This window comes from Passer domesticus, chromosome 19 (genome assembly GCF_036417665.1).
Source record: "Passer domesticus isolate bPasDom1 chromosome 19, bPasDom1.hap1, whole genome shotgun sequence".
In the NCBI taxonomy this organism is placed as follows: Eukaryota; Metazoa; Chordata; class Aves; order Passeriformes; family Passeridae; genus Passer; species Passer domesticus.
The window spans coordinates 826,206-849,670 of record NC_087492.1 but is presented as its reverse complement, the minus strand read 5'-3'; the positions used below and the strand labels follow the sequence as shown (position 1 = coordinate 849,670).

Genomic DNA, 23,465 nt, shown 5'->3' with positions numbered 1-23,465 from the left:
CTGCAGCCTCATGGAGTGCCTGTGCCAGGCTGGGGTCCTGCCATGCAGGCAGGTGAGGCAGAAGAGGAAGGTGGAGAACTGGGATGCATACTTTTCAGACAGAGAGCAAAGCAGAGATTTAAAGTCCTGTCATATCCCAGAGTTTTATTAGTCATTTTGCAGCAGCTATAGGACTGATTTTTTAATTAATATTTTTTAAGAGAATAGGTATACGAGTAAAGTCCTAGTAATAAAAGGTGCCAGAACAGAATAAAACCTGAAGTGTCTCTGTTCATCACTCTCAGGGACCCCACGTTCTATCAACAAGGTCACACAAAATCAGCAGCTGAGCCTGTATTCTCCAGTCTCCTCACTGCCCCAGCACAGCTCCTCTCCTCACACACTCCAGCTTTGCTGTTTGTCATTAGCAACCAGCAGTGACATCACCTTGAGTGGCAACACCATCCATCCATCCATCCATCCATCCATCCATCCATCCATCCATCCATCCATCCATCCCACAGCACATCACTGCTCAGGAGGAGCTGCAGCACTGATGGGCCTCAGACCCAGACAGCCAAAGGGTACAACACAATCAAAATAAAAAGGCAGAGAAAATGGAGTTTCAAATGTGAAACGAGGAAAGCGAGGGCCCCGGCAGGAGCTGGGATGTGCTGTGCTCAGAGGGAAGGCAGCGGGGGGCAAGGCGAGATATTGATTTGATAAGCAGATGAGCTGAAATTCCAAATGCATTGGAGATGCTGATAGGAAAAAAAAGAGGAAGATGGAGAGACAGGGGAACGCAAGAGGAACAGCTGCGTACACTGAGATGTCATGGAAAATAGAAGGTCATTGGGATCCACGAAATTCTCCAAAGAAACGGGGAAGTGGAGATCGCAGGGAGACAGCAGATGTTTCTGTGCCAAGACAATGATGGAACCATAATTACAGTGAGATGGAGATCCTGCACAGCCCCAGCAACACGGAAACAAAACAAACCCCAACCAGACACATTTGATTGGCAAGTGGAAAAGGCTACAAGAAAAGTAATGAGCATTTAGCCCTTCCATTACAGAGGAGTCAGGCAAGGGGAAGAACGAGGGCACCTCTTCCCTGCAGAGCCAGAACGCTGCCCGAGAGGTCAAGCTGCTGACAAAAACCCCTGGATTTGTGTGGGTCTCACACATGGGAGAGCTGGGGGCTCACCAGTGCTTTCCCCCCCATTTTCAGTAATGGGGGGCCCAGCACACTCAGCCTGGGGCTGGGGTGCTCAGCAGATGCAGGGGCAAGTGCTTCCTCCCTATTCCTGGGCAAACCCACCCTGGGTGTCCTGCCCTGTTCAAGGGCAAAACCCGAGCAAACAGAGCCTGACACAGACACCCCTGGGGCTTGTGCACTCTCAGCTGCCACTGGCAGTGCCAGGGGCCAGAGCAGAATGAGCCTGGTCTGAGTGCAGGGTCAGGGCTTGGGAGCTCACTGTCCCTGCAAACAGCCAGCCCTGGGATGGCACAGCTCTGCCAGGAGCAGCAGCAGTGCTGGGACTCCAAGGGGAGCCAGAGCTCCTCAGCCAGGGCAGCTCTCTGCATCCCAGCACACACCGTGACCATCTCAACAGGAACATTTTTCCCTGACTCATTCACACCTCTCTGGCTGTTGCCTCTGTAACAATCATGCTGGACTTTGCTTTTCACTTTCTGCACTTGCAAGTCCATTTTCAGTGGGAGGACAACAAGCTCACTTAATTTTGGCTGGGGGGACAAAATGATCTTATTTGAGAAAGAGAAAAAGTCTTGTTTCTGTGTTCTGAGGCAGCTCAGAGGGAAAGGCATGCCACGACCACAAAACACATCCAACCAAATTAGGGGTCTGCCTCTGTGAGTGAAAAGTAACACTCTCCCTTTATCGTCTCACATCCAGACACTGTGTAAGGACAAACCTGCACAAGCAGAGATACAATCTGGACCTGCGAGCAGAGAGGAACATCCCAGGCATGTAAATCGAGGTCCTACAGACGCAGCGTATGGCTGAGCTGATCCATCTCCCTTCAAGGCTGCGAGCCCGCCGAGCGGAGCGGGGCTGGGCCGGTGCTCGAGTGCCATCTGCTGCTCCTGCTCGCCACCGGGGCCGCTGCTCGCTCCGTGCACATCCCGGGGCCGCGCTCCTGGGCAGGGGATGGATGGGCTGGGGTGCAGGTGTGAAGGGGACAGGGCGGAGACAAAAAAAGCAAACCAACTTTCCTCCACTACGCCTCTTTCCTCATCATGTGTGGTGTCTTTCTGTCCCCAGACAGGGCTGGGCACCTGCAGCAGTTCACCCTGCCACCCCTCACCCCGTCCTGCAATGACACACTGGTTTGTGCCACAGAAAAGCAGCTGTGTCACTGTCCCATAGCAGAATTAGAGCTACAGGCTCGACAGGGCAGCCAAACGTTTCTTCCTGCTCGGACAAAACAACTTTTGCAGTGATGAACAAGTCACCCTTAGGGCTGGTTCCCTGGAATCCCCCCGGAGCATCCCCCTGCCCTGGGGCCAGGAAAGCTGGGGGAGAACAGAGGCTGGAGCAGCTGGAGGCCCCAGCAGCCGCCCTGGGAGATGTGGAGCAGCCAGGGAACATCCTGCACCAGGCAGAGCTCAGGGGATGTGACAAGCAGGAGATGCTCATGCTGCCACTCATGGCTGCCAACAAGAACGGTACTTGAGGGCCAGAGAAGTGCTTCAGGTGCACTTGGAGAGCAACAGACACACAGCAGAGAAACCCAGAGCCACGGATTACTGAGAGTGCTGCTAGCCAGAAATGAGGGCACCTCACTTGAAACAGCGTGAAATGTCTCTTCAGCCTTCTTGAATCCAAACTGCAGAGTCAGGGCACAAAAAAAGAGTCACATCCCCCAGGCAACACGCAGGGTTTTGAAGCTGGGACATGAAGTGCACAAACCAGAGTCCCTCTGATCCCTCTCCCAGGGGAAGGTTAAAACCTTGGTGAAGTGACAGCTACAGCACAACTCCCATTGTCTTCTCCTGCTTTCCACGAGGATTGAGAGTGTTGTAAGAAACATCCAAACCTGCTTTCAGACACCAAGACCCTGCACATGCTGGGCATGTGCAGCAGCTTTGCAGCCTCGATTCAGCTGCCAGCACATGCTCACTCAGCAAAGGCCCTGCAGGGCTACAAAGGGTGCAGGGCACAGGGTCTGTGGGGAGGTCAGCACCCCTGCTCCACCCCAGGAGCAAAGCTCAGCCTGAGACGGCACAGGAGAGGAGGCTGTAAGCTCAGGGGCACTGTGGCCAAGCCACAGCAGGGCCATTACTCACCTTCCTGGGCTCCGGGATGACAGAGGAGCTGGGGAGGCTTTCGGGCCATTCAGAAAAGAAACAGGAAGCACTTTTCCCACTCACACGTAATTAAGTTGTGGGACACACTGCCACGGGGAGCTGTGAAGGTCAGGAGGACAGATGGCCCCAAATGCCCCTGTGAAGCACAGGCTGTGAGAGGCACCAGGCTCAGTGCTGGAGCTGGGACCCGGGGGGTCAGGGCACAACTGCTGACATTTCCTCTGGCAAAGAGCCCCATGTCTCTCCTCCTGCCATCCTCACCCTGTTGCCCAATGAAGCCAGAATTTTTCCTCTATCATTGCTGGCTTTTTTTTGCCTTTTTTTTTTTTTTTAATGGGGTGGGGAAGGAAGGGGGGAGGAAACAGAGGTGACTGAAGCTGCAGGCCCTGCCAAAGAGCAGCCCTGGCACTGCAGAGGAGCTGGCAGGAAGGAGCTGCTTGCCCAGGGATGAGCTCCTGATCCTCCACCCTGGGCAGGAGGACAAGGGCCAGCAGCCACAAGGAGGCCTCTGAAGAAGCACCTCTCATCCATGGAAAGAGCCTGGAGAGGGGATCTGGGCCTGCAGGGGCTGGAGTGTGCCATGCAGCCCGTGGAAGCCCTCCAGGAGGGCTGGGGGCATCTCATTCATTTCCCCCGTAATAAAATCACCACTTTCCAAAGGGAAAAGCCCCTTTGAAGGGCTCCAGTCAAAGCACCCCCTGGGACAGCTCAGCTCCCTGGGCCTGTGCTCAGCCTCAGGCCTGAGCCAAGGATTACAGAGCTGCTCAGGGGCCACTGATGGATTCATGAGCAGCACGACCTGCTCCAAAGCCAGCACAGCCTCGTCCCTGAGGTCTGACAGGGCACAAAGCACCACTGCCACAACCTCCCCGGGCCTTTTTTGACCTGTGCCTTTTCCAAGCAGTCCATACTCAACTACACCCTTCCCCAGCTCAGCAAATCCACTCACTTTTATCCATAATACAAAACAAAACCCAAACCTAAAATAGCCCCCCACATTTATGTTCCTCTATAGACTGAGATTTGTGATTTTAAGGAAGAAAGAGCTGTGTATCTGTTACCTGCCAACACCTCCTTATTTCAGTTCCTCTCCCCCTGCAATGTTCTATTTTACTGCAGTTTAAAAACCAGGCAGCTCTCAACACAAATAGGAACAGGATGTTCTTCCACAGTGCAAAGCCAGAGGAAAACACGGAGCTGAGGCTGGCAGAGCTCCCCACCCGCTGTAGATTCCTGACTCTGACACCTCTCAAAGAGGGGAAAACACCAACATTCAGACAAGCCAAACTTTGCCATGAACAATAAGCAGTGACACATCCACCCATGGGTGCAGAGCAGGAGCCCAGGGCTGCCCTAATGGAGGCAGGAAAGGAAGGCTCTTAAGTCATCACAGTTTCACTAAGACAGCTTAAAATTTGAGCTTTAATTGAAATGGAAAGAAACATTCCAAAAGGATATATTTGTTGTAGATCTGAGTTACCCAATTTAGTTTTCCTTGGATGTTACTGCAAACATGAACATTAAACCAAAGCATGGACCAGGAGAGAACTCCAAGAAAGGATATAACCATTCCCTGGCACAGGGGACTGGGCTAAAGGCTGGCCTAGGCCATGTCAAACGTGTGATGCCCTGGTGTGTCAGCTCACAGGATGTGAGCACATCCTTGAACCACCTGAAGCAGCTTCTGAGGACTGACTACATCAACAGTTTCTGGCAAGTGTCTTCTCTGCCAGCAATAAATCCCAGCTCAATCCCTATCTCAAATGATACACATTAGAGGGCATGTCTTTAAGAGCATTAAGTCAGCTTAAATTACTTGAGCAAAATTTTAAATACGTAATAGAAATCTAAAAAGGAGCAACAAAAAAAAAATTGAGAGAGAACACCACTGCAAGAGTAATGCCAAGTTGTTACTTTTTTTTTTTAAACAGATCTGTACAGCAACATAGCAAAGGATGCAGCGATCACAATTTCAACCAGACAGCAACCTAAGGGGACACTAATCCTCATACAGAGCTGAAACACTCCCAACATTCAGATGCTCCAAATGATTTGGCTACCCTAATGCACTCCATACCAGTTCTACCTAGATAGGACATTTTGGTGTGAAAAAGTTTCTGTAAAGTTCCCTTTGTTTCCAGTGTTTTTCTTGTACAAAATATTACAATGATTTTTTAATATATATTTACAGACTTGCACGGCTAGAAAAATATAAACTACAATTGGGCTTGGCAAGCAGTTTCTTTTCTTTAAATACATGACATTTCAGAGCAAAACTTGTAGTGGTAACATCCTGCACTCCAAGCCCCTGCAGGGAGAGCAGATCAAGCCTAAAATCCATGATTGCAGTGAGACACAGGAACGCAACTCCTCCACCTCCTGGCGCAAGGAAGACACAAGATGGATGCTGTTTGTGCAGGTTACTGGCACAATACAGAAAAATCCATAACTGAACATTAAATTCCTTAATAACATTCATTAATTTCATAGGCAGGGCCTGTTAAAAAGAGGACAACCGATGTAACTTTTGGGAAAAGCAGACTCTGAGTTCGTGGGACAGACACAGCCAGAGCCAAAGCGTGGTCACCGTTTCGGGGGCCTCTGCCTCCTGCCACCCCCAAGGCTTTTAGATCTTTCCCATTTAAATTCTGAGCAGAGGCCAGGGAGGACTTTTTGCTTTAAAGCTACAGTATCTGTCATTATGGCTTTGAACACCCCCTTGCAGGAGACGAGGTATCTGTTCTAGTGAAATGGTAACAGTTGAGCAAAACGTGTTTCAATGGACCACAGAACTCCGCGGGCAGGTGTGAAGGGTCTCCTCGGGGGAAGTTGCCAAACCGAATTGTAACAGTGCAAAACAAGATTTTGTCTTTTGTTTTTTCTCTGCAGAAAGAGTAGTCAAGGCATCTAGGACATTGCTAGTAGTCGAGCCACCGAGCAAACCCTCTTTCCACCAGAGTCCTGTTTATTGACACCACCTAAAGGGAGGGGGGAAAAAACCCAGAGAGGAGATAAGTGAACAGACCACAGCAACAAACACTGGTTCTCAAAATTCCTAATCAACAATAGAAGGCTTATGATTAAGGAGTTTTCAGCATATACATCAATATACCCACCTCATCTCCCATCAAGTTCCACAGCTGTATCAGTGGCAGCCCCGTGACACTGTCATAATTTGTGACCTGGAAACACAGAAAAACGTGAGTGTGCAGCAATTCTGGTCCCAATTCACTCACATGGGCAGCTGCAGCCACTACCAGAAGCACTTCAGAAGCGGTGAGCACTTTTGGACTGCAAGCAGGTGCTGCCTGCAAGGCTCTGGGACATCACCAAATGTCCCAGTGCTGCCTCTGGCCAGCTGGAGCCAGACCCCACATGTCTGTGGTGTAAAAACTGAGGTCTGGCACAGCAGTGCAGACCCAGGGACTGTGGATCTGCTGGACACCAGGCCCTGCTGTAAACACATCCAGGCTCCCCTCCCCTGCCTGCATCAGAGACAAGAGGGAATGCTCATCCCTTCCCAGTCCCAAGCAGGGCTGATGGAAGCTCCCAGCCCCAGCCCCTCCCCAGAGGCAGGCTCTGGCTTTGGGTTCTGTGTAACACAGAGTGCAGGGCAGGGGACAGCAGCAGTGCCACCAGACTTGTCCAGACAGGGCTGTACCTGTGCCACGAGGACAGCACCTCTGGTCATCTCACTGACTGCGGCGTCGGCTTCCGCGGAGAAGTGATCCTCATCTGTGGGGAAGGAGAGCAGAGCAAACACATGAGGCCTCCACAGACCTTACAGGCCAGGAAGGACTACTGAGCTAATATTCTGTCCTCCTACAGACAGAGATCCCTCATAACCAGCTGATCCCACCCCTGGAGCTGCTGGCTCTGCAGGGAAAGGACGAAGAGCTTCCTACAGCCACCAGCCACAAGCAGGTAAACACAAGTAGCTGATGAATCAGGAGGCTTTAAAGACAGCAAAGACATTTCTGCAGCACCTTGGAGCTGCCATTGCTGTTTTGATCCTCAATAAACCAAGCTCAAGTCCCTCAGGGCTTTGCTGACCCTGCACTGAGGGCACCCCTGGCACTGGGAACCCAAAGTGTCTGCATCACAGGTGCCCAGCACCTGAGCAGAGCCAAGGACAAAAAAAAGCAAACCCAAGTGTTTCTAGGCAGTGACTGACATTCTCCCAGTGCTTGCAGGCTGGGCGTTTGAACACAGAACTCTACAAATCAGTCATTTCAGGAGGAAAATGTCAGGTATTTGTGTGCAGATTAAAAACTAAGTTTGCATTTACATCAGCTCTATGACAGAAGAATTAGAGCAGTTACAGCTACTGCACCTACACCCTGCCAGTCCTGCCAACTTGCTGCTTAGGACAGTAATTCATTGTCTCCTCCAAGCAGGAAAAAGCCTGGACATTTATCATCTTTCCCCTGGATTCTGACAGGTTATGCCATGCTAGCACATTTAGAAGAATACAATACAGTTTCTCCAATCCTTCCTCTTGTCACATCAGAGGCTGCACTGGCAATAGGAGGTAGAAGGTTTAGACAGAATCATGACTTGGACACATCTGACATCCGTGGAAACCTGCAGGAGAAGGGCCAACAGTACATCAAGAGCTCCATTTACCTGGAAGTGGCACCACATTGTCAAGTAAAACTTCTGCTCCTTGGAAAGGTAGTGTTAAAAAATCAGACCTTAAAGAAAAGAGGATCAGAGTAAGAACAGGGCTTTAAATCACTCCTACATTCTTCAATGTGACATTGATTAATCAAATTGCTCTTACAGGAATTCAGTTTTAAATTAATGACAGTCAAACAAAAAAAATAAAAATCAGACAATTCTCCCAGCAATCTAAGTGCAGCAATAAATTGTCTGATTAACATGCCAAGCTGGATCAGGCTCCAAGCAAAACCCACCTCCACCAGGGAGGCTGTGCTGCCTGTCTCCCAGCTCTGGGGCACAATCAAATATTTAATTTGCGCTTGTGTAAGAAACCCCTGATCCAACACAGCTGTCCCAGAGTGGGGCTGGAGCATAGAGAATTGGGAGCTTATTCCTGGCTTATCAATCAATTACACTTCAAGGCTTCCTGAAGGCTTCCTCTTCCTCAGCTTCCACACTGAAGTGGCAGAAGCTGCCATTTCCTCTCCCCTCCCTTCAAAAAAGCCTTGCAGGATCTTGCTGTGCTCCCAAGAACCCACACTCATTGCTGAGCTGAACCTTTCCACCATTTCCCACTTCAGCTGTGGAAAAACCTTTAAGAATTCAAACTGTACAGACTCCTCCGACTAGGATTTGAGCCAGACATGGCCTCAGGCCATGGGAGAGGATCTACAGACCTGATTTGCCTGAGTGTGTCAACCTTCACTTTATCATATCCTCCATAGTCCACGTATTTGAGCTCCACCTCATCGGTCTCCTCGAAGTAGCTGATGACTTGAGCCCGGAGCCATGCCCCATCCAGGCCTGGAGCTGCACAGATAATACCAACTGCAAAACACCAGAATGCAGAAAAAGGCTCAGGATAAGTGGATTTCCAAAAATCAGCGCTTCAGGCATGAGCAGTGCTGCTCATTTATCTGTGGAGAACCAACAGCATTTCTTAGGCTGCTTCCATCTTCCTCCAACATGCCCCAGAGCCCCAGCACACCAGGCCTGCATCTGAGACACAGAACTGATGGGTTTTACTCTCAGCTCTGCCCACCACAACCAAGCTGCCCTGCCCAGGTAGCCAGTTCCCTTCTGTCTCCACACAGGAATACACAGCCCCTTTCCATGGGATGCACCCTTCACACTGGTGCAGACACGGTGACAGACACGGACACAGTGACACTATGAAGTGTGGGAGCAGCAGAAATACCCCAGATGCCAGGTTGATTGGAAATAACCTGAGACAGGCTTGATCTCACTCTGAATTTCAACATGCAGCTATGTGGCTCGGGAGGTACTCCAGGGATGAGCAGGGCAAGGGAGAGCAGAGCAACATCTGTACTCTGGCAGCAGCTTAAAGATGAGATGACACGTGAGCCATCACATCCTCATCCACTGGGAACTTCCCACACCTGACTCGGGGACAACAGGTTTGCACAGGAGCCCAGAACTTTCTCAACAGAACAATGTGTGAGCATCCATGACTTGCCTTCCACTGGCGTGGGCAGGGTTGGAATTTCTGGCTGGGAGTAGCAGGCGAACATCTGCTGGTCGAGGCTGCGCAGCACGTGGAACGTGGGGTGCGTGTGCTGCTGCAGGAACATGTGCCCTGCATCCACCTGGTGTGCCACCACCACCTCCACAGTGACTCCGTCGGGGAGGAACAGCTGCCACGGGGAGGAGAAACTGTCATGAGTGCTGCTGGCACTGCAAACTGCAGCCCCAGGCCGGGCAGGGCCGGGACTCACCCAGGCGGACACGAGCAGGGAGTGAAGCGGCAGCGGCATCGGCGGAGGGAGGGTGTAGATGTTGGTGAGACACAGCTCTTTGAACTTCTTGCCAATCAGGCTCAGGACTTTCTCCACTTGCTGCGAGGTCCCTGGAAGACAAAAATCCCATGGGAAGTCTCTAGCATGGGCATGCTGAGGACACCTCCAGTCCTGTCACTTGAAGAAGTACAAGTGCCACGATCATCCTGCACTACCTTAGGAGTCTAAGTTTCAACAGGTTGCCCAGAGGAGTTTTGAAAAGCACTGGACTCAGAAGCCACTAAACCCATTTAAATTCCTTGATCATCTAATTAAGTCCCCCAAGATACAGATTAGACCATGAATAGAGACACATTCCACTCACCCTCGATGTGACACACTTGGGAGTCACGGAAATAAGGTAGTGTTGAGACATAAATCTTGGCACCAGACGCTTGTCTCAGGTAGCTCATAAACCTCCCCTGCTTGCCAATCAAGCGGCCAACTAATTCCTTCAGGAAAGGGACAAGAAAGCAACAGTCAGGAAGAGAAACACAGATCAAACATCTCTGTTCTCTCTGGCTTACACCACCCACATTCTCAGTTCCTCTGTCACAGGCAGGATAAATACAAGGCAGTGCTGGACAGTGCAGAGTTCAGGGGGTCTGGGATGAGTTCAGACCAGTAAGCACAGTTCATTTTGATAATCCCCTGCTCTTAATACCTGTGTACCCTCAAAGCCTCCTGGATGCTTTCCAAGCATTCACTTCCAGGCTGGATGGAAGATAATGGGGAATAACAAGTTCAACAAGCACCATTCCCCTGGGTGTAGCCCTGGAGTGCTGCTTGTTTACAGCCGTGCACTGGTTCTTCACTCCTGTGAGTCCTAACAGGAGCAGAATGCTTCAGTCGTCCTGGACTGGCTGCTGATGTCCCAGGATGGCACAGAGCCAGCAGCAGACTGGGAGGACCAGGAGGTGGCTGTGTAGGGCAGGGCAGGAAGGTGAGCAGGCCAGCAGCTGGTTACCTTTGGGACCTCGATTTCCCAGATAACGAAGTCTGGCTTGCTGGATCCTCCTTCCAGCTTGGCGTTCTGGCGAGCCACTGTCTTCCTCATGGCACTGCCACTGTCCACAAAATCCACACTATTTACATCTGAACCTGTGAGACAGCACAAGCATTCAGAGAGCCCCCAAGACCCACACTTCCATTCCCACCACAAAGGGAAGGGCTGCAGAGTGACCCCAGTGCCAGGTGTGCCCACTATGAGGCATGGCAGGGGGCTGCCTTTTGCCCAAATTTGCCCTGTATTTGAAGAAACAAGGTGCAAGAGCTGAAGTGTATTTTGCTCCCCAACCATCAGCCAATATCAGGAACATTTCTGCCTGGGAAAGGGACAAATTCCAAGAGCCTCCTCCTGACCAGATCTCAGATATAGCCAGTGTCACACAAGCTTGGTCCTTCCTCCCCATTAACAAGCACAAGCATGAAGATCCTCACTTGCTCACAAGTATTCAGACCATCCAGTGAGACCAAAGAGGAAAATGAACCCAAGAGCTGCTTCACATTTGCCACATCTTAACGGGTAACAGAGCACAGAGGCTGAGAAAGGCCAAGGGTGCAGCTGTTGGCATTGGCTTTGTAGGCAAAGGGAACATTTAAGGCTCACAGCCTGAACGTGAAGGTCAGCTGGGTGACCTGTTGTCCAACACTGCCACCTTACCAGCTTTACCTGCTGTATTCCCCTCTCCCCACCTCAGTGTCTCAGAGCCACCAGGCTCCACAAGGCACTCCTGGACCTTCCTGCCACAGCAGCACTCACAACAAGGCAATACCTTCTCCTGCTGGCTTACTCTCACTAGTGAAAACATTCTGTGGGTTCAATCCTTCATTGCTGGCAAACTCAACCCCCATGTCTTGCAATAAGCAGTGTTCCAACTGCTTTGTAGCAATTACAAGAGACATCCCCTGTCATTAAGGGCTGTTGGCACCACAGGGTCCTACAAAGGATTTTAACATCCATCCCCAAGGTCACACAGGCTAATGTTTGCTCAGACAGCTTTGCATGTACTGTGCCAGGCACACATCATCCAGCATCTACAAGGGAAAAGCAGCACAGACAGATGGGGGAACTCCATGAATATTGCTCCCTGTTGGGATTTCTTGGCATGCACCTGCCCCTCCAAACAAAAAGGCTTCAGGGTAATTGCTCTGCAACCAGCTGATTTTATCACAGTTCATCAGAGCTCTGCTCTGGCTCCTCCAGCAGCACCTCAGAACCTGCCTCACCTTCCTGTGAGCAGCAGCCCATAAACAGGGGTAAGCACCCAGGGGGTCCCAGAGGTCACCAGAAACCATGGTATGAGGTCTCACACCTGCAAGGTGCTCCCCAGCAATGCTTGTTCACTTTGTTTTTTGCAGGAGGATGTTCCAGTGCCTTACCTTCGGAGTGATCTCCATCTGTCCCTGGAGCACTGCTACACTCCTGACTCAGGTCTGGCCCGTCCTCTTTCAGGATCCCATTGCTGTAGGGCACTGTGCTGCCCTCGGGCAGCCCCAGAGCAGAGGGGGGCTCCCTTGGTACCAAGCTCTGCTCAGCAGACGTGTCTGGGGCTGAGGATGTGCTCAGGGAGTCCGAGTGCTGGTCTGATGTGACAGACAGCACCGTGCTCTGCAGGGGCTCCTCTGCACTCGTCCCACCTCCGGGTGTGTGTGTGCCATACCCAGAGTCCTCCATGGACAAAGGTGACTTTTCCAGAGAGTTCTCCACATGAGTCCGACCAACTCCTTGGGACTCCCTGCACACCCAGCTCTTCACCTGACAGTCCTCTGTGCTCCCCTGAACAGGGCTGGCCCCACAGCCGTGTGATGAGCAATCTGTCACACCCTGAGCGTGCTCCTCTGCACTGCTCCCCGCAGCCACGCTCTCATCAGGGCCTGTGGCTCCCTCCACAGGCACCTGAGCAGAGGCAGCAGCACTCTCCGTGCCCAGAGCAGCCTCAGCTGGGCTGGCAGGGGCCTGGCAGAGCCAAGGGGATGCATCGCCTGCAGAACTCGACAGCACCTCCTCAGTTGCTGCCAAAATGACCTTGGAAATTATCTGTATTGCTACTTGCTCAATTTTCTCAACTTCTTTGTCCAAACTTACTCCTCCAATCTTCTCTCTTTCCAACTCATCTCCTGTTGGCTGTGTGTCCTTGTGACACACTGGTATAGTACCAGTGATGGACTCTGACATCTCTTCTTCCCTGGACTGCTTTGGACAGGCAGACTCCAAACTCCCTGGTAACACACTCACTGCAGAATCCTCATGACCTGATACAATTTCAGCTTGCTTGAGAAAGGCTTGTGGGGCACTGGCTTCTTTCTCCAATCCCAAGCAACAGGCTGCCACAGAGCCAGCATCCGACTGCACAATTCCTGGCACCTGCTTTTCCTTAGGGGGCTTAAACGAAGACTCATCCGACTGCTCCGTGTTGCTGCTGTCCTCCGTGTCTCCCAAAGGCTCCTGTGTCAGGGGGGGCTGCTGGCCTTGGCTCGCCCCCGAGCCTTGTCCCAGCGTGTGGCTCAGCACCACGCTCTGGTCACACTCTGTGCCCCCAGAGGGCAGAGGCAGCGAGGCACGAGCAGGGACAGCGCTTCCCTCCCGAGATCCTCCCGATGATTCCAGCTGTTCACTGTCGTCAGGGGGGCTGGGCCCAGCTGCCGTGGCCGACAGGGCTGGGAGGTCCCGTGAGAGCTCTGGCCTCTCGTGAGCTGGGGGCAGGAGAGAGGGCGTCGTGGGCAGCAGGGAGGTGAGGGCTGGCTTCTCCAGGCACTCCTCTGACAAAAGAGGCAGTCTTCGAGGGACACATGCTTCTGGTCTGGGACGTGAATCACTCTCTGACACTTCCTCCTGCTTCTCCCTTTCAATGGCTATTGCTGGTTTGTTGCAATAGCCTGAGTGCTTTTTTCTCCAGGAGTAGATCCACCAGCAGCCCAGAAGTGCCAGCACTCCAGGAATGGCGTACGGGACGAAATTGCGGAAGCGTAAAGCCATCTTAGAGAGCTTCAGCAGTTACACCTGGGAGAAACAGAAATCATGTTAAAATAGCCCAGGGAAGGTGACAGGAAGGCTGAGGTCCCATAAGTGCCTTGAGGTATTGCTATTAGCATGGTCAGGCTTGTTTTCCAGCTGCTCTAAAAATCCACATCTCTGCTCTGCCAGCATGCCACAGAACAAGATCCTTACCCAAGACCAGGGATATCTGGACATGCCTCATCGTTACACTCAATGATTTCACCTTCCTCACCTCTGCACTTAATTCCCCTTGCTTCCTCTGCCTCACACCTCTGCAGGTCAGCCCAGCCCCCAGCAGGGCTGGTTCCTGCAGCCCCGGGCTGGGCTCACAGCCCAGCTGGACCACAGCATTCCCTGGCACAGCTTGGCACACAGCTCTCCCCTGGAAGGCAGCACCCCGCTCCCGAGGGCTCTGGACTCTGACAACACACACTTCATAAAGCCTTAGCAATGCAGCTCCAAAGTTTGTTCTACATCCAAATTCACTACACTGACAGCTGCCACTCCCCTGACTCTCCCTTTTCCTCTGCAAGGCCCGTACCTCTTTCTCCCCTGGACACCCAGTCGTGCTCCCTCACTGGCAAGCCTCACCTGAGTCACAGGAGGCAGGGCTCCCATGCCTTCCCTTTTCCTTAAGGAATGCCTGCAACTGGAATGCAAAGCTAAACTGTTACCACATCCCAAACAGCCTTGCTGCAAAGCACTTACAGTTTATATTTTCACTGCACAGGAATTAAAGCAAAACACCACGTGTCTGAGGGTGCTTACACAGACAGGCTTTAATCCAAACAGCCCTCAAGACTCTTGCCAGCAAGGAACAAAAATAAAGATTGTTTTCAGGAGATAGCAAAATCTTAGAAATGGGAGCCACCCACTGGAAAAGAGCATTATCTGGTTCCTCTTTAGAAGCATAATATTTCTATGACAAGACAGGACAACCAAGGCAGTTGGCCCCAGTGTGTCTCAACCAGAAAACCCCCTCTGTTATCAGGACTAACACCCCAACCACAGCTCCCAGTGCAACACTCCTTCAGGCCACAATCTGCACAAGGAGCTGATGACATTCTAGCTGAGAGACAAAACCATGCCTCCCTGGGGCTCAACCCCAGTGTCAGAGCCTCAGATAATTTCATATTCACCCCAGATTTCTCACCTCCTCCAGCCACACTCTCCACCCCACAGGAGCATCCACACAACTTCACCCACACTCACTCAGACTCTGCCTTGCTTCCTGCAGGGCCCAGACACTGAGGCACACAAATGAAGGAATGAGTGGCAAAGGCAGGGACTAGAAAATTGCTCGTTCAATCCCAAATTAAAGGTCAGCTGCAGACACGATTTAAGTTCAGTAATAGTCCCAGTACATCACAAATAAGGCATTTACGTTGTTCTACACAGAGACCTGTGTGTTCATAGGACATTTGTATCTGATTAAATAAACTAAGTAACTAAGAAGTAACTAAATCCCAGTTACTCCCACCATGCAGTCAGGGAGCAGGGCTCACTGCTGAGGGTGAACCTCTGTTAGTGGCAACATCTGGGATCTCACATTAAAAACCAACAAACCTATGCAATACTGTGGCTGTTCTGTGTTTGGAAGCTGGCAAATGGAAAGGGTGAAGCCTGTACATTCCCAAAAGGTTCCCCACTATGCTGCCCAGAACAATGGCACATTGTGAGCTGTGAGTGCTCATCTGCTGCGTGCCCAAGTTGTTGTAATTAATGCAGAACTACCCTACAAGCTGTCTCTCAGGCATACTACAAACCCAAATTAAAGTAGCTCACATAAGTCCATTCCCAGCAAGCATTCCCAATTAAACAGACAGCCCTATTATTATCTGATTCCCTACTAAGCTGCACCAACTGTCCAAACCATAGTCCCACACAGCTCTGCAGCACAGGGAGACAGTCGCAGGATGCCCCAGAGGGACAAGCCTGTCTTAAAGTCTGGCAGACAAAACAGCTCTGTGAGTCATTCTGAACATTATCATCATTTAGGATACAGATCTTCACTCCTCTACGATACCTGGATGATGGGGACTGCTGGATTAGCTGACGGCTCTTGCAATGCTCATTTGATTTCATGTTTTTGATTTATTATTTAAGCCAGAGCTGCATCCTACCAGAATCATGTTAAACAGGAATTGCACATCCTCCCATCAGTCAGAGCAGGCTGAAGGGCAGTGGCTCTGCACGAGATGCCAGCAGACATCCCAGAGTGCTGGGTTGGCCGGGGAACGGCTCAACACCACAAACATCTCCTCACGCAGAGCTGGCAGCAAGGCTCTGGCAGATCTTGCCATGCTGGTCACAGCCTGGCTGCACGTGATGCCTGAGGACAGCGGATCAAACCTGCCCATCCCCAGGGCTGTGACACTGCTCCTCCCCCAGGAGAGCTCCCAAAGCCCACAGCCACTTCCCAACCTGTCCCAGAGCAACCAAGCCACCTCCCCCTGCCGATCTGACAGCCAGCTCGGGACTGCAGTGGCAATGGGATCATTTTAACACATTGGGGGAGGAAAGCCTGGGATTTTCCTGCCAGCAGCAGGACAGAAAATGGCAACTTGTCAAATCACATGCCCTCAAGCAGTGCCAAGTGGGAGGGAGCCCGGCCCAGCAGGGCCTGCACTCTCCCTCTCCGAGCAGGAGGAGCCAGCTGGGAAATGCAGCAGCTCCAGAGGCTTTGGACAGGACAGGACAGGAGCAGCCTGCAGGAGCCAGAGCCCCCAGAAAATGCTGTATCTCCAGCACCACTCCCAAGAGGCAGGGCCCCAACAGTCCTGCACCATAAATAGTGCAGAGCTCACACACTGTATGTGCTCACCCCAGCACCAGCCACTTCCACTTCCCTCTGGCACGCCGGGAATCCGGCCTAAATGTCACACCTATCATGGGGCTGGAGAGCTGCAGCTAGGGCATGAGACTTCTCCAACCTGCTAAATAATTCCCACAACACGTCAGGATGGGATCAAGGCACCAAGGGGAGAGTAGGGGTCAGTCAGCCCTCCAAGTCTGTGTCCTGACTTGATTTATGGAAAACTGCTGGTAAAGAGCAAGGAGATGAAGAAAAAATGCACACATTACCTACCTGAGGAAAAGGCCAAGGACAGCCAATTTACTCTACTCGTTTACATTAGGGTCCCAGAGCAGTTCTAAGCCACCTTGTTTCCTGGCCAGGACACAGAGCCCTCAGCACTCACAGCCTTATAAGGTCAGAAATGTTCGCAGCACGAGGTTCCCGGGGATGCCAGATAATTCATTCTCCAGGTCCGAGAGGAGTTCAGCAAGCACTTGCTCAGAATTTCAGGGTTTTCTACACACAAGGAGGTCTGTTCTGAAGGTGAGCTGGTTCAAGTCTCCACCAGGAGAGAGGCCAGGGTGACTCCCAAGTGACTGAGCCCCCATGCTCTGCAGGGATGTACCTCAGCCGGTCCTGGCTCCTCCGCTTCCCTCTGCCCTGCACTTGAGAGGTTTCCAAACTCTGAAAGCTGTGGAAATCAAGGCTGGAATTAAAGCCCGTCCTAAAGGATCACAGAGCAAATTGGAAATGCAGCTTCAACAGCAAGGCCAGGATGCCTCCTGACAAACCCTGTGGTTAGTGAAGCAGCACTTGGGAAATAAATACTATCTGGGTGAAAGAGAACTGGACAGGCTGGCATGGTTCAAACTAAATGGGACCACGTGGGCTCTTAAATTTTTCCATGCTAAAAATAACTGGTAGCACATGCTCTGCCTTATAGGAGGCATAAGAACAGGAGTTAACAAAAACCTAAAGGAACTGGGGGCCCTACTGTTAAGATTAAAATAAGAAAAATTGCTGCACTGAAACAGACGTAAGGACTTACATAACCCACCCTTGGCATGAGGCATATTTTCATCGAAAGCTAAACTGGCACGTGGCACTGCATTATCTAACTGCAGCTTCTTTGTGCTTCACACAAGATGAAGGAGGCAGAACATCCACAACAGAGGGACCTCCTGCCAGGTCCTGCTGCAGCACGTGCTCCCAGCTGCTCCAGCTGCAGAGCACAGGGGGTTTTCTCCCATGCAGGTCAGCAGCAGCCCTGGGCCTGAGCTTACAGGAGAGCTGGGAAGCCACAGCAGCCTGCCAGCCCTTGCATCACACACTCTGGATCACCAGGGTGTCACACTTGGCCACCAGATTCCACAGCCTCCCCAGTGCTCCGGGCAGCCAGCCTGGAGTACCCCCACCAAACCCAGCAGCAGCCAGAGCCAGGAGCTCAGACAGCGTCACTCAGGAGCTGCAAACGCCCAGAGACAGGTAGGAGCCAGGCCAGCAAGATCTCAAACTGGGTGGCACTTATTTTAAAAGAAGCCAACAGGGAAGTCTCTCTGTACTTAACTAATTAAAGGCAAGTGCTGTGCAGCAATTTCTGCTTCAAACAGTAGCACTGAAAGACCAGAACAGCAAGAGATACCCCTCAAGCAACAGCACCTTTCCACAGCCCAGTAAACACGGGCTATGAGCCCAGCAAACAGGCTCCTCTCTGAATGAAAGCCACCAGTGAAGCCACTCTACAACCTTAGAATATTTAAGAACCAGCAGTCTCCTATTTGCAAAAGGATAAATTGCGACTTAAGTAAAAGACTGAAAAAGCTGGTTGATGTAGAATTAAACTAGTGCTCTGGAACAAGAAACACCATTAACACCAGGCTGCCTTTTATCTCTGAGATAAAAACTGCTTTCAGTGTAACCAGCGTCAGTGCTGCTCCTACCAGAGCTCAGTCCCCCCTCGCAGCTGGAGCTGCCACACTGCTCGTTGGTTCTGTTTTCTCCCACCCAGCAGCCCAGCCCTGGCCCAGCTCCTGCAGCAGCCTTTGGACCAATGCAGGACTCAGAACAGTTCCTATTTATTTCCACACTCAGAGCTTCACAATAAAAGGATCAGCTGGGCCAACCTGTAGGGGTTTTTAAGTAGATGTTTTGGAAAATAAGAAGCTCACAAGGACACAAACATCAACCACCAGCAACCCTCAGCACTGCTCTCATGGACTCAGGCAGGGCCTTGAGTGCTCCTGCTCTGCAGGAACGAACATTTTGTAATTAATATTAACCCTATCAAGTTATTGGGCTCCATACTGCTCTTGCTATCTTATTACCTCCCTGCTCCAGTTGTTTCATTATTTATAGTTTCCTCACCAAAGTTAGTGTCTCCCTGTGAATCCTCTACTGCAAAGGGAGGCAAGAGAAGTTTTTTCTCCACTTTCCCAGAAGAATCTTTTCAGATACTTCAGCAAGCTTCAAAAAGTGCTTCTGCACCACTTTACCTGTACCCCCACAGTACAGGTAAAGCAGCTGTTATTATCCCTATAACCTATCAACACATTACGAAAGTCTGGATTTGGGAAAAGTTTTATCTTTCATTTGCTCTGCTTTTTCACTCAGGCTGGAGAACAGAACAGATAATTTTCCAGAGTTTCAGAATAAACACATCCAATAATCAGCCTTAAGTGTTTGCTTCTACATAAGGAAGCCAATGCAGCCCTTGCTATGGGTAACACAGTGTAGTGGCCACTGCATGTGCGGCTTAGAAATGAAGATTTAAAAGCAGCCACCTGAGTCAGATGCTTGGCATCTCTATCAATTTCCACAAAACAGAGACTAAACTAACCAAGGGCTCCCAATACACTCTGCACAGGAGACAAAAAACAAGCTTGAATTTTCAAGGAGACAGATCAGGGAGGTTTAGAGCAAACACAGATAGGGCTGCAAGAGCCAGGAGCCAAGAGCAGCAAAGCCCAAACAGGTGCCCAGGTATCTGGGGAGCAGCAGCAGCTCTGCTCACGGGATGTTTGCTGGGCACAGCCACGAGACCTTGACAAACTGCTTCCCAAAACAAGAGCTGGACTAGGCTTGGGCAGGAAAGCAAAAAGCACTGGAGCGTCTGGTTGGGAGCCTTGTGGCCAAGGCTTGGCCTGAGGAGAAATTGCAGAAGCACTCAGAGAGGGAGGATAGCAAACTCAGTGAGGAGGATGTCCTGTATTCACCTGAGCTGGGAGGGAACAGCAAAGGCTTCACTGAGAGCCACTCATGTGAAGGAGCAGGAAGACACCTGTGAGCATGAACAGGGCTCCGAGGAGTGGCACAGCACACGCCAGCCCAACCAGAGAGATCTCAAAGCTCCCAATTCCCAGGCTCATCCCCAAGCAACGCTAAGGCCTCTGATACCAAAGGCATATGAAAATCATGAACTTTTGCCAGGAACTGCTGCTATTTATACCCAGAGTCAAAAAGCAGCCACAGCACATGGCAAGTTTCTCATCCTCAGTGCCAGGTGGCAGCAGAGGTCAAAAGCAACCCCGACCAGGACAGATCTGCAGCAGTGATTTGTTTGCTCAAGAGTGATTTTAAATGGTCTTTTATGAAATATTCATCTCTGCTAGTAGTAATGTACAGGACCCAAAAATCCAGTTAGCTTACAGCTGATAAAATGCAGGACCAGAATCCACAGAGTGGACAATAAAAAAAAAAAAAAAAAAGTACAGTGAACCAGCTGAAGACAGAACACTTGAAAAAGCAGTTTAGGTCATGCAAATATCTCCCCTTCTAGCAATCCCCATGAGAAACAAATGCAACAGCTTCAATTTCCAGGAAATATTAAACACCTGATGAATGAAATAGCCTTTTCTGAATATCTGAGCATGGCTGCCTGAAGTTAATCATCACTTCACGAAGTCTAACCAGCCATTTGCATTAAGAGCTCCACAGAAGCACTGCAGTTAGAAATCAGGATTTTAAAAAGGCTAATCATCAGATCTGAAACATGAAACAATTATAAGTAATTAATGCTGCAATTAATGCTTTTTATTAGCACTAGAAGTTGCTAGGAGCAACTGGGATACCAGCCCCAATCCTATTACAGGCTCCCTGGACGCTAGAAATACCTTAAATCATTTTTCACATGAGTTAAGTGCACATGAACGAGGAGAGGCACAGAGAAGTGGGCTATGTTGCTTTAAAAGCATTATGCTCTTCAGATAACTGCTCCTGCAGAAGTGCACTTGCTCTCCAATCCCCCTGCAGCCAGCCTGCAATGTTTTCAGAGTGAAGAGAGTCTCAGCCATCACAAATCAAGCTGCTGCTGGCTCTGAGAGCTTTGGCTGCGCTCCTGCAGCAAGCTCCTGCCACAGCTAACTCCACAGGCAGTGTGCACCTTTGGGAGCAGACAGATCGTGCTGGAGCCGAGCTGCAGGCCCTGTCACCTCACACCCTGCGCACTGGGGGAATGCCTCTTCCCTCATTTCAGGCACTGTGGAGTGTCCAGGTTAAAGCCAAGGCTTCCTAGGCAGTCCATAATTTTCAGTATTAGTATCCCAAAGCATCTCCAGCGTTCTTTAAGGAGTCTGGTTCCTAGGATAGGTTTCTAAACCAAGTTTGAATAAGGGGAGCACTCCCAAGTACAAACCAGCTACTAACACACAACAACTGAGCTCCTGCAGTGCCATCCACACAGACCCTGCAGCCCCAAAGCAGCATTACTGTCATGTCTGAGAGCAAACAGCCTGTTGCAGAAGACACTGCTACAACTGCAGTGAGAGACTGACCTGCATAAACCCCAGGAGAGCTTTTAAAAGTCCTTCAAGAGCTCAATGAAACACTTAAGCAGAAGCTGAAGGACTGTCAGGTGAGCAAGACGAGGGCAGGAATCAATGCATGAATGGATTCCAGTGGATTCCATCCCACTTCAAGCACTGGTAAAGCTCTACAGGACTCTCCCTCCTCACTTCCTTGAGAGCTGTCACTTCCTCCAGTGCAAGCACACCAGGGAATGGAGAAGGAGACACACAGTGAGGCAGTGCTGCCCTTTTCCAGAATCACAGCTCCACGGGCATCACTAGGTGACAGATACAGCAGGTGCCTGCACAGTCCCTCTCCCCTTCCACAAGCAGCTCACTGAAGAATGGGGAGGTGAAATGACCCGACCTGTGTCACACAGTGACCCAGCAGAGGAGCCAGCTCTGCTCAGCAGCTCTGGCAGCCCTGACCGAGCGCTCCCGGGGAGCTGAGCTGCTCCACGTGCTCGGCCTGGCTGCTCCCCTCACTCCACCAGGCACAGCCACACCAGCGCCGCACCTTCCGCGGCAACCAGCAACTCCTGCCGCCTGAGACAAAGTCCACAGGGCCCACAACGCCCAAGCCCTGGCAGCACAGCAAGGCCCGATGCTGCCACCCCACAGCCCCCGACTTTTCCCAGCAGGTGGGCTGCGGCCAAATGCAGCTTTTGGTGCTGTTTCCTGCCATTATGGATAACATCCGTGGATAAGAGCCCTTGCTGAGATGCCCGTCCATTCTGTGCTCGTTGCCTCATGGAATTACTGGACTGCAGTAAAGAACTTGGCACAGATCAAGTTGCACATTTCTGGAGCAGCAGTAACTTAGATCTCCCTTGCTTCAATCAGGGGGAAGAAGAAAAAGAGAGCAAACAAGGATTCTCCCAGGAAAGCAAGACTACAGCATCACCTCCTCAGCAGCAATATAATTTAATTCCTTCGCTCGCACCTGCACTCCATGCTGGCTTACAAACAGAAGGAGTCACTACAGCACGTTGGAAGCTTTGCAAACAACACTTTTGACGGCCATTACCATCACACAGGCAAGGCTGGCCAGACCAGACAGCACAAGGTGCCTCAACCTTCAGCGCGGCTCCGCTCCGCCCGAGCGCCGGGCAGCGCTCCCCTCAGAGCGGGCGAACCGCGCCGGCCGCGGCCCGGGAGCGGGAGCGGGACCCCGGGAGCGGGACCCGGAGCGGCCCCGCAGGGACCGGGAGCGGGACCGGGAGCGGCCCCGCAGGGCCCGGAGCGGCCGCTGCCGCCCCGCAGCCCGACGCGCACGGCCGCGGCTCACGGCGGGGCCGCAGCGCTGCCCTCGGGCCCCGCGGGAGCGCTCCCGCCGCGGGCCGCGCGCGGGCACCGGGGCAGGCACGGCCGGGAGCACCCTCAGCGCGCCCCGCAGCGCCGCCGCCGACAGCCGCGGGCCCCGCCGCTCCGCCGGCGGGCGGGCGGGCGGGCGGGCGGCGGCCCAGGGCGGTACTTACGGGTGTCCCGGCGCGGCGGCGCAGCCCGGAGCGGAGCCGGGCCCGGTCCGGAGCGGTGCCGGTGCCGCCACACGTGCCCCGGCCGGGCCGCCCGGCTCGGACATGCAGCGACACCGCCCCGCCCCGCCCCGCCCCTCTCGCGAGAGCGCGGCGGCCCGCGAGACTGCCCCGCGCGCGCGCGCGCAGCCCCGCGCCCTGAGGGGGCGGAGCCGCGGCGGCGGCGGGAGCGCGCCTGGGGCCGGGATCGCTCGTGAGGGTGGGACCGTCCCTGTGCCGGGATCGTCCCTGGGCCGGGATCGTTCCCGTGCCCGGATCGCTCCTGTGCCGGGATCGCCCCTGTGCCGGGATCGCCCCTGTGCCGGGATCGTCCTTGTGCCGGGATCGCTCCCGGGCCGGGACCGTCCCTGTGCCGGGATCGTTCCCGTGCCGGGATCGTTCCCGTGCCGGGATCGCTCCTGTGCCGGTATCGTCCCTGTGCCGGGATCGCTCCCGTGCCCGGATCGCTCCTGTGCCGGTATCGTCCCTGTGCCGGGATCGCTCCTGTGCCGGGATCGTTCCCGTGCCGGGATCGTTCCCGTGCCGGGATCGCTCCTGTGCCGGTATCGTCCCTGTGCCGGGATCGCTCCCGTGCCGGGATCGC

General features: G+C 52.4%; 1 protein-coding gene across 4 annotated transcripts; it reads right to left on the bottom strand.

Annotated features, from left to right (window-relative positions):
- Positions 1 to 4,719: 4,719 nt before the first annotated feature.
- Positions 4,720 to 22,963, bottom strand: AKAP1 (A-kinase anchoring protein 1). Of its 4 annotated transcripts, XM_064394372.1 has the most exons (12): positions 22,826 to 22,936; positions 16,858 to 17,257; positions 12,152 to 13,772; positions 10,737 to 10,870; positions 10,095 to 10,221; positions 9,710 to 9,840; positions 9,451 to 9,628; positions 8,651 to 8,801; positions 7,938 to 8,005; positions 6,973 to 7,046; positions 6,428 to 6,493; positions 4,720 to 6,289 (listed from the first exon to the last, which is right to left on the bottom strand). In XM_064394372.1, exons 3-12 carry the CDS (start codon positions 13,746 to 13,748, stop codon positions 6,230 to 6,232), a joined length of 2,586 nt encoding a protein of 861 aa, XP_064250442.1. In that variant the 5' UTR covers positions 13,749 to 13,772; positions 16,858 to 17,257; positions 22,826 to 22,936; the 3' UTR covers positions 4,720 to 6,229. The 4 variants fall into 4 exon arrangements, with proteins under 4 accessions (XP_064250442.1, XP_064250441.1, XP_064250443.1 ...); XM_064394371.1 differs by lacking the exon at positions 16,858 to 17,257 and having other exon boundaries at positions 22,826 to 22,963; XM_064394373.1 differs by lacking the exons at positions 16,858 to 17,257; positions 22,826 to 22,936 and adding an exon at positions 14,361 to 15,236.
- Between the last annotated feature and the right edge of the window lie 502 nt (positions 22,964 to 23,465).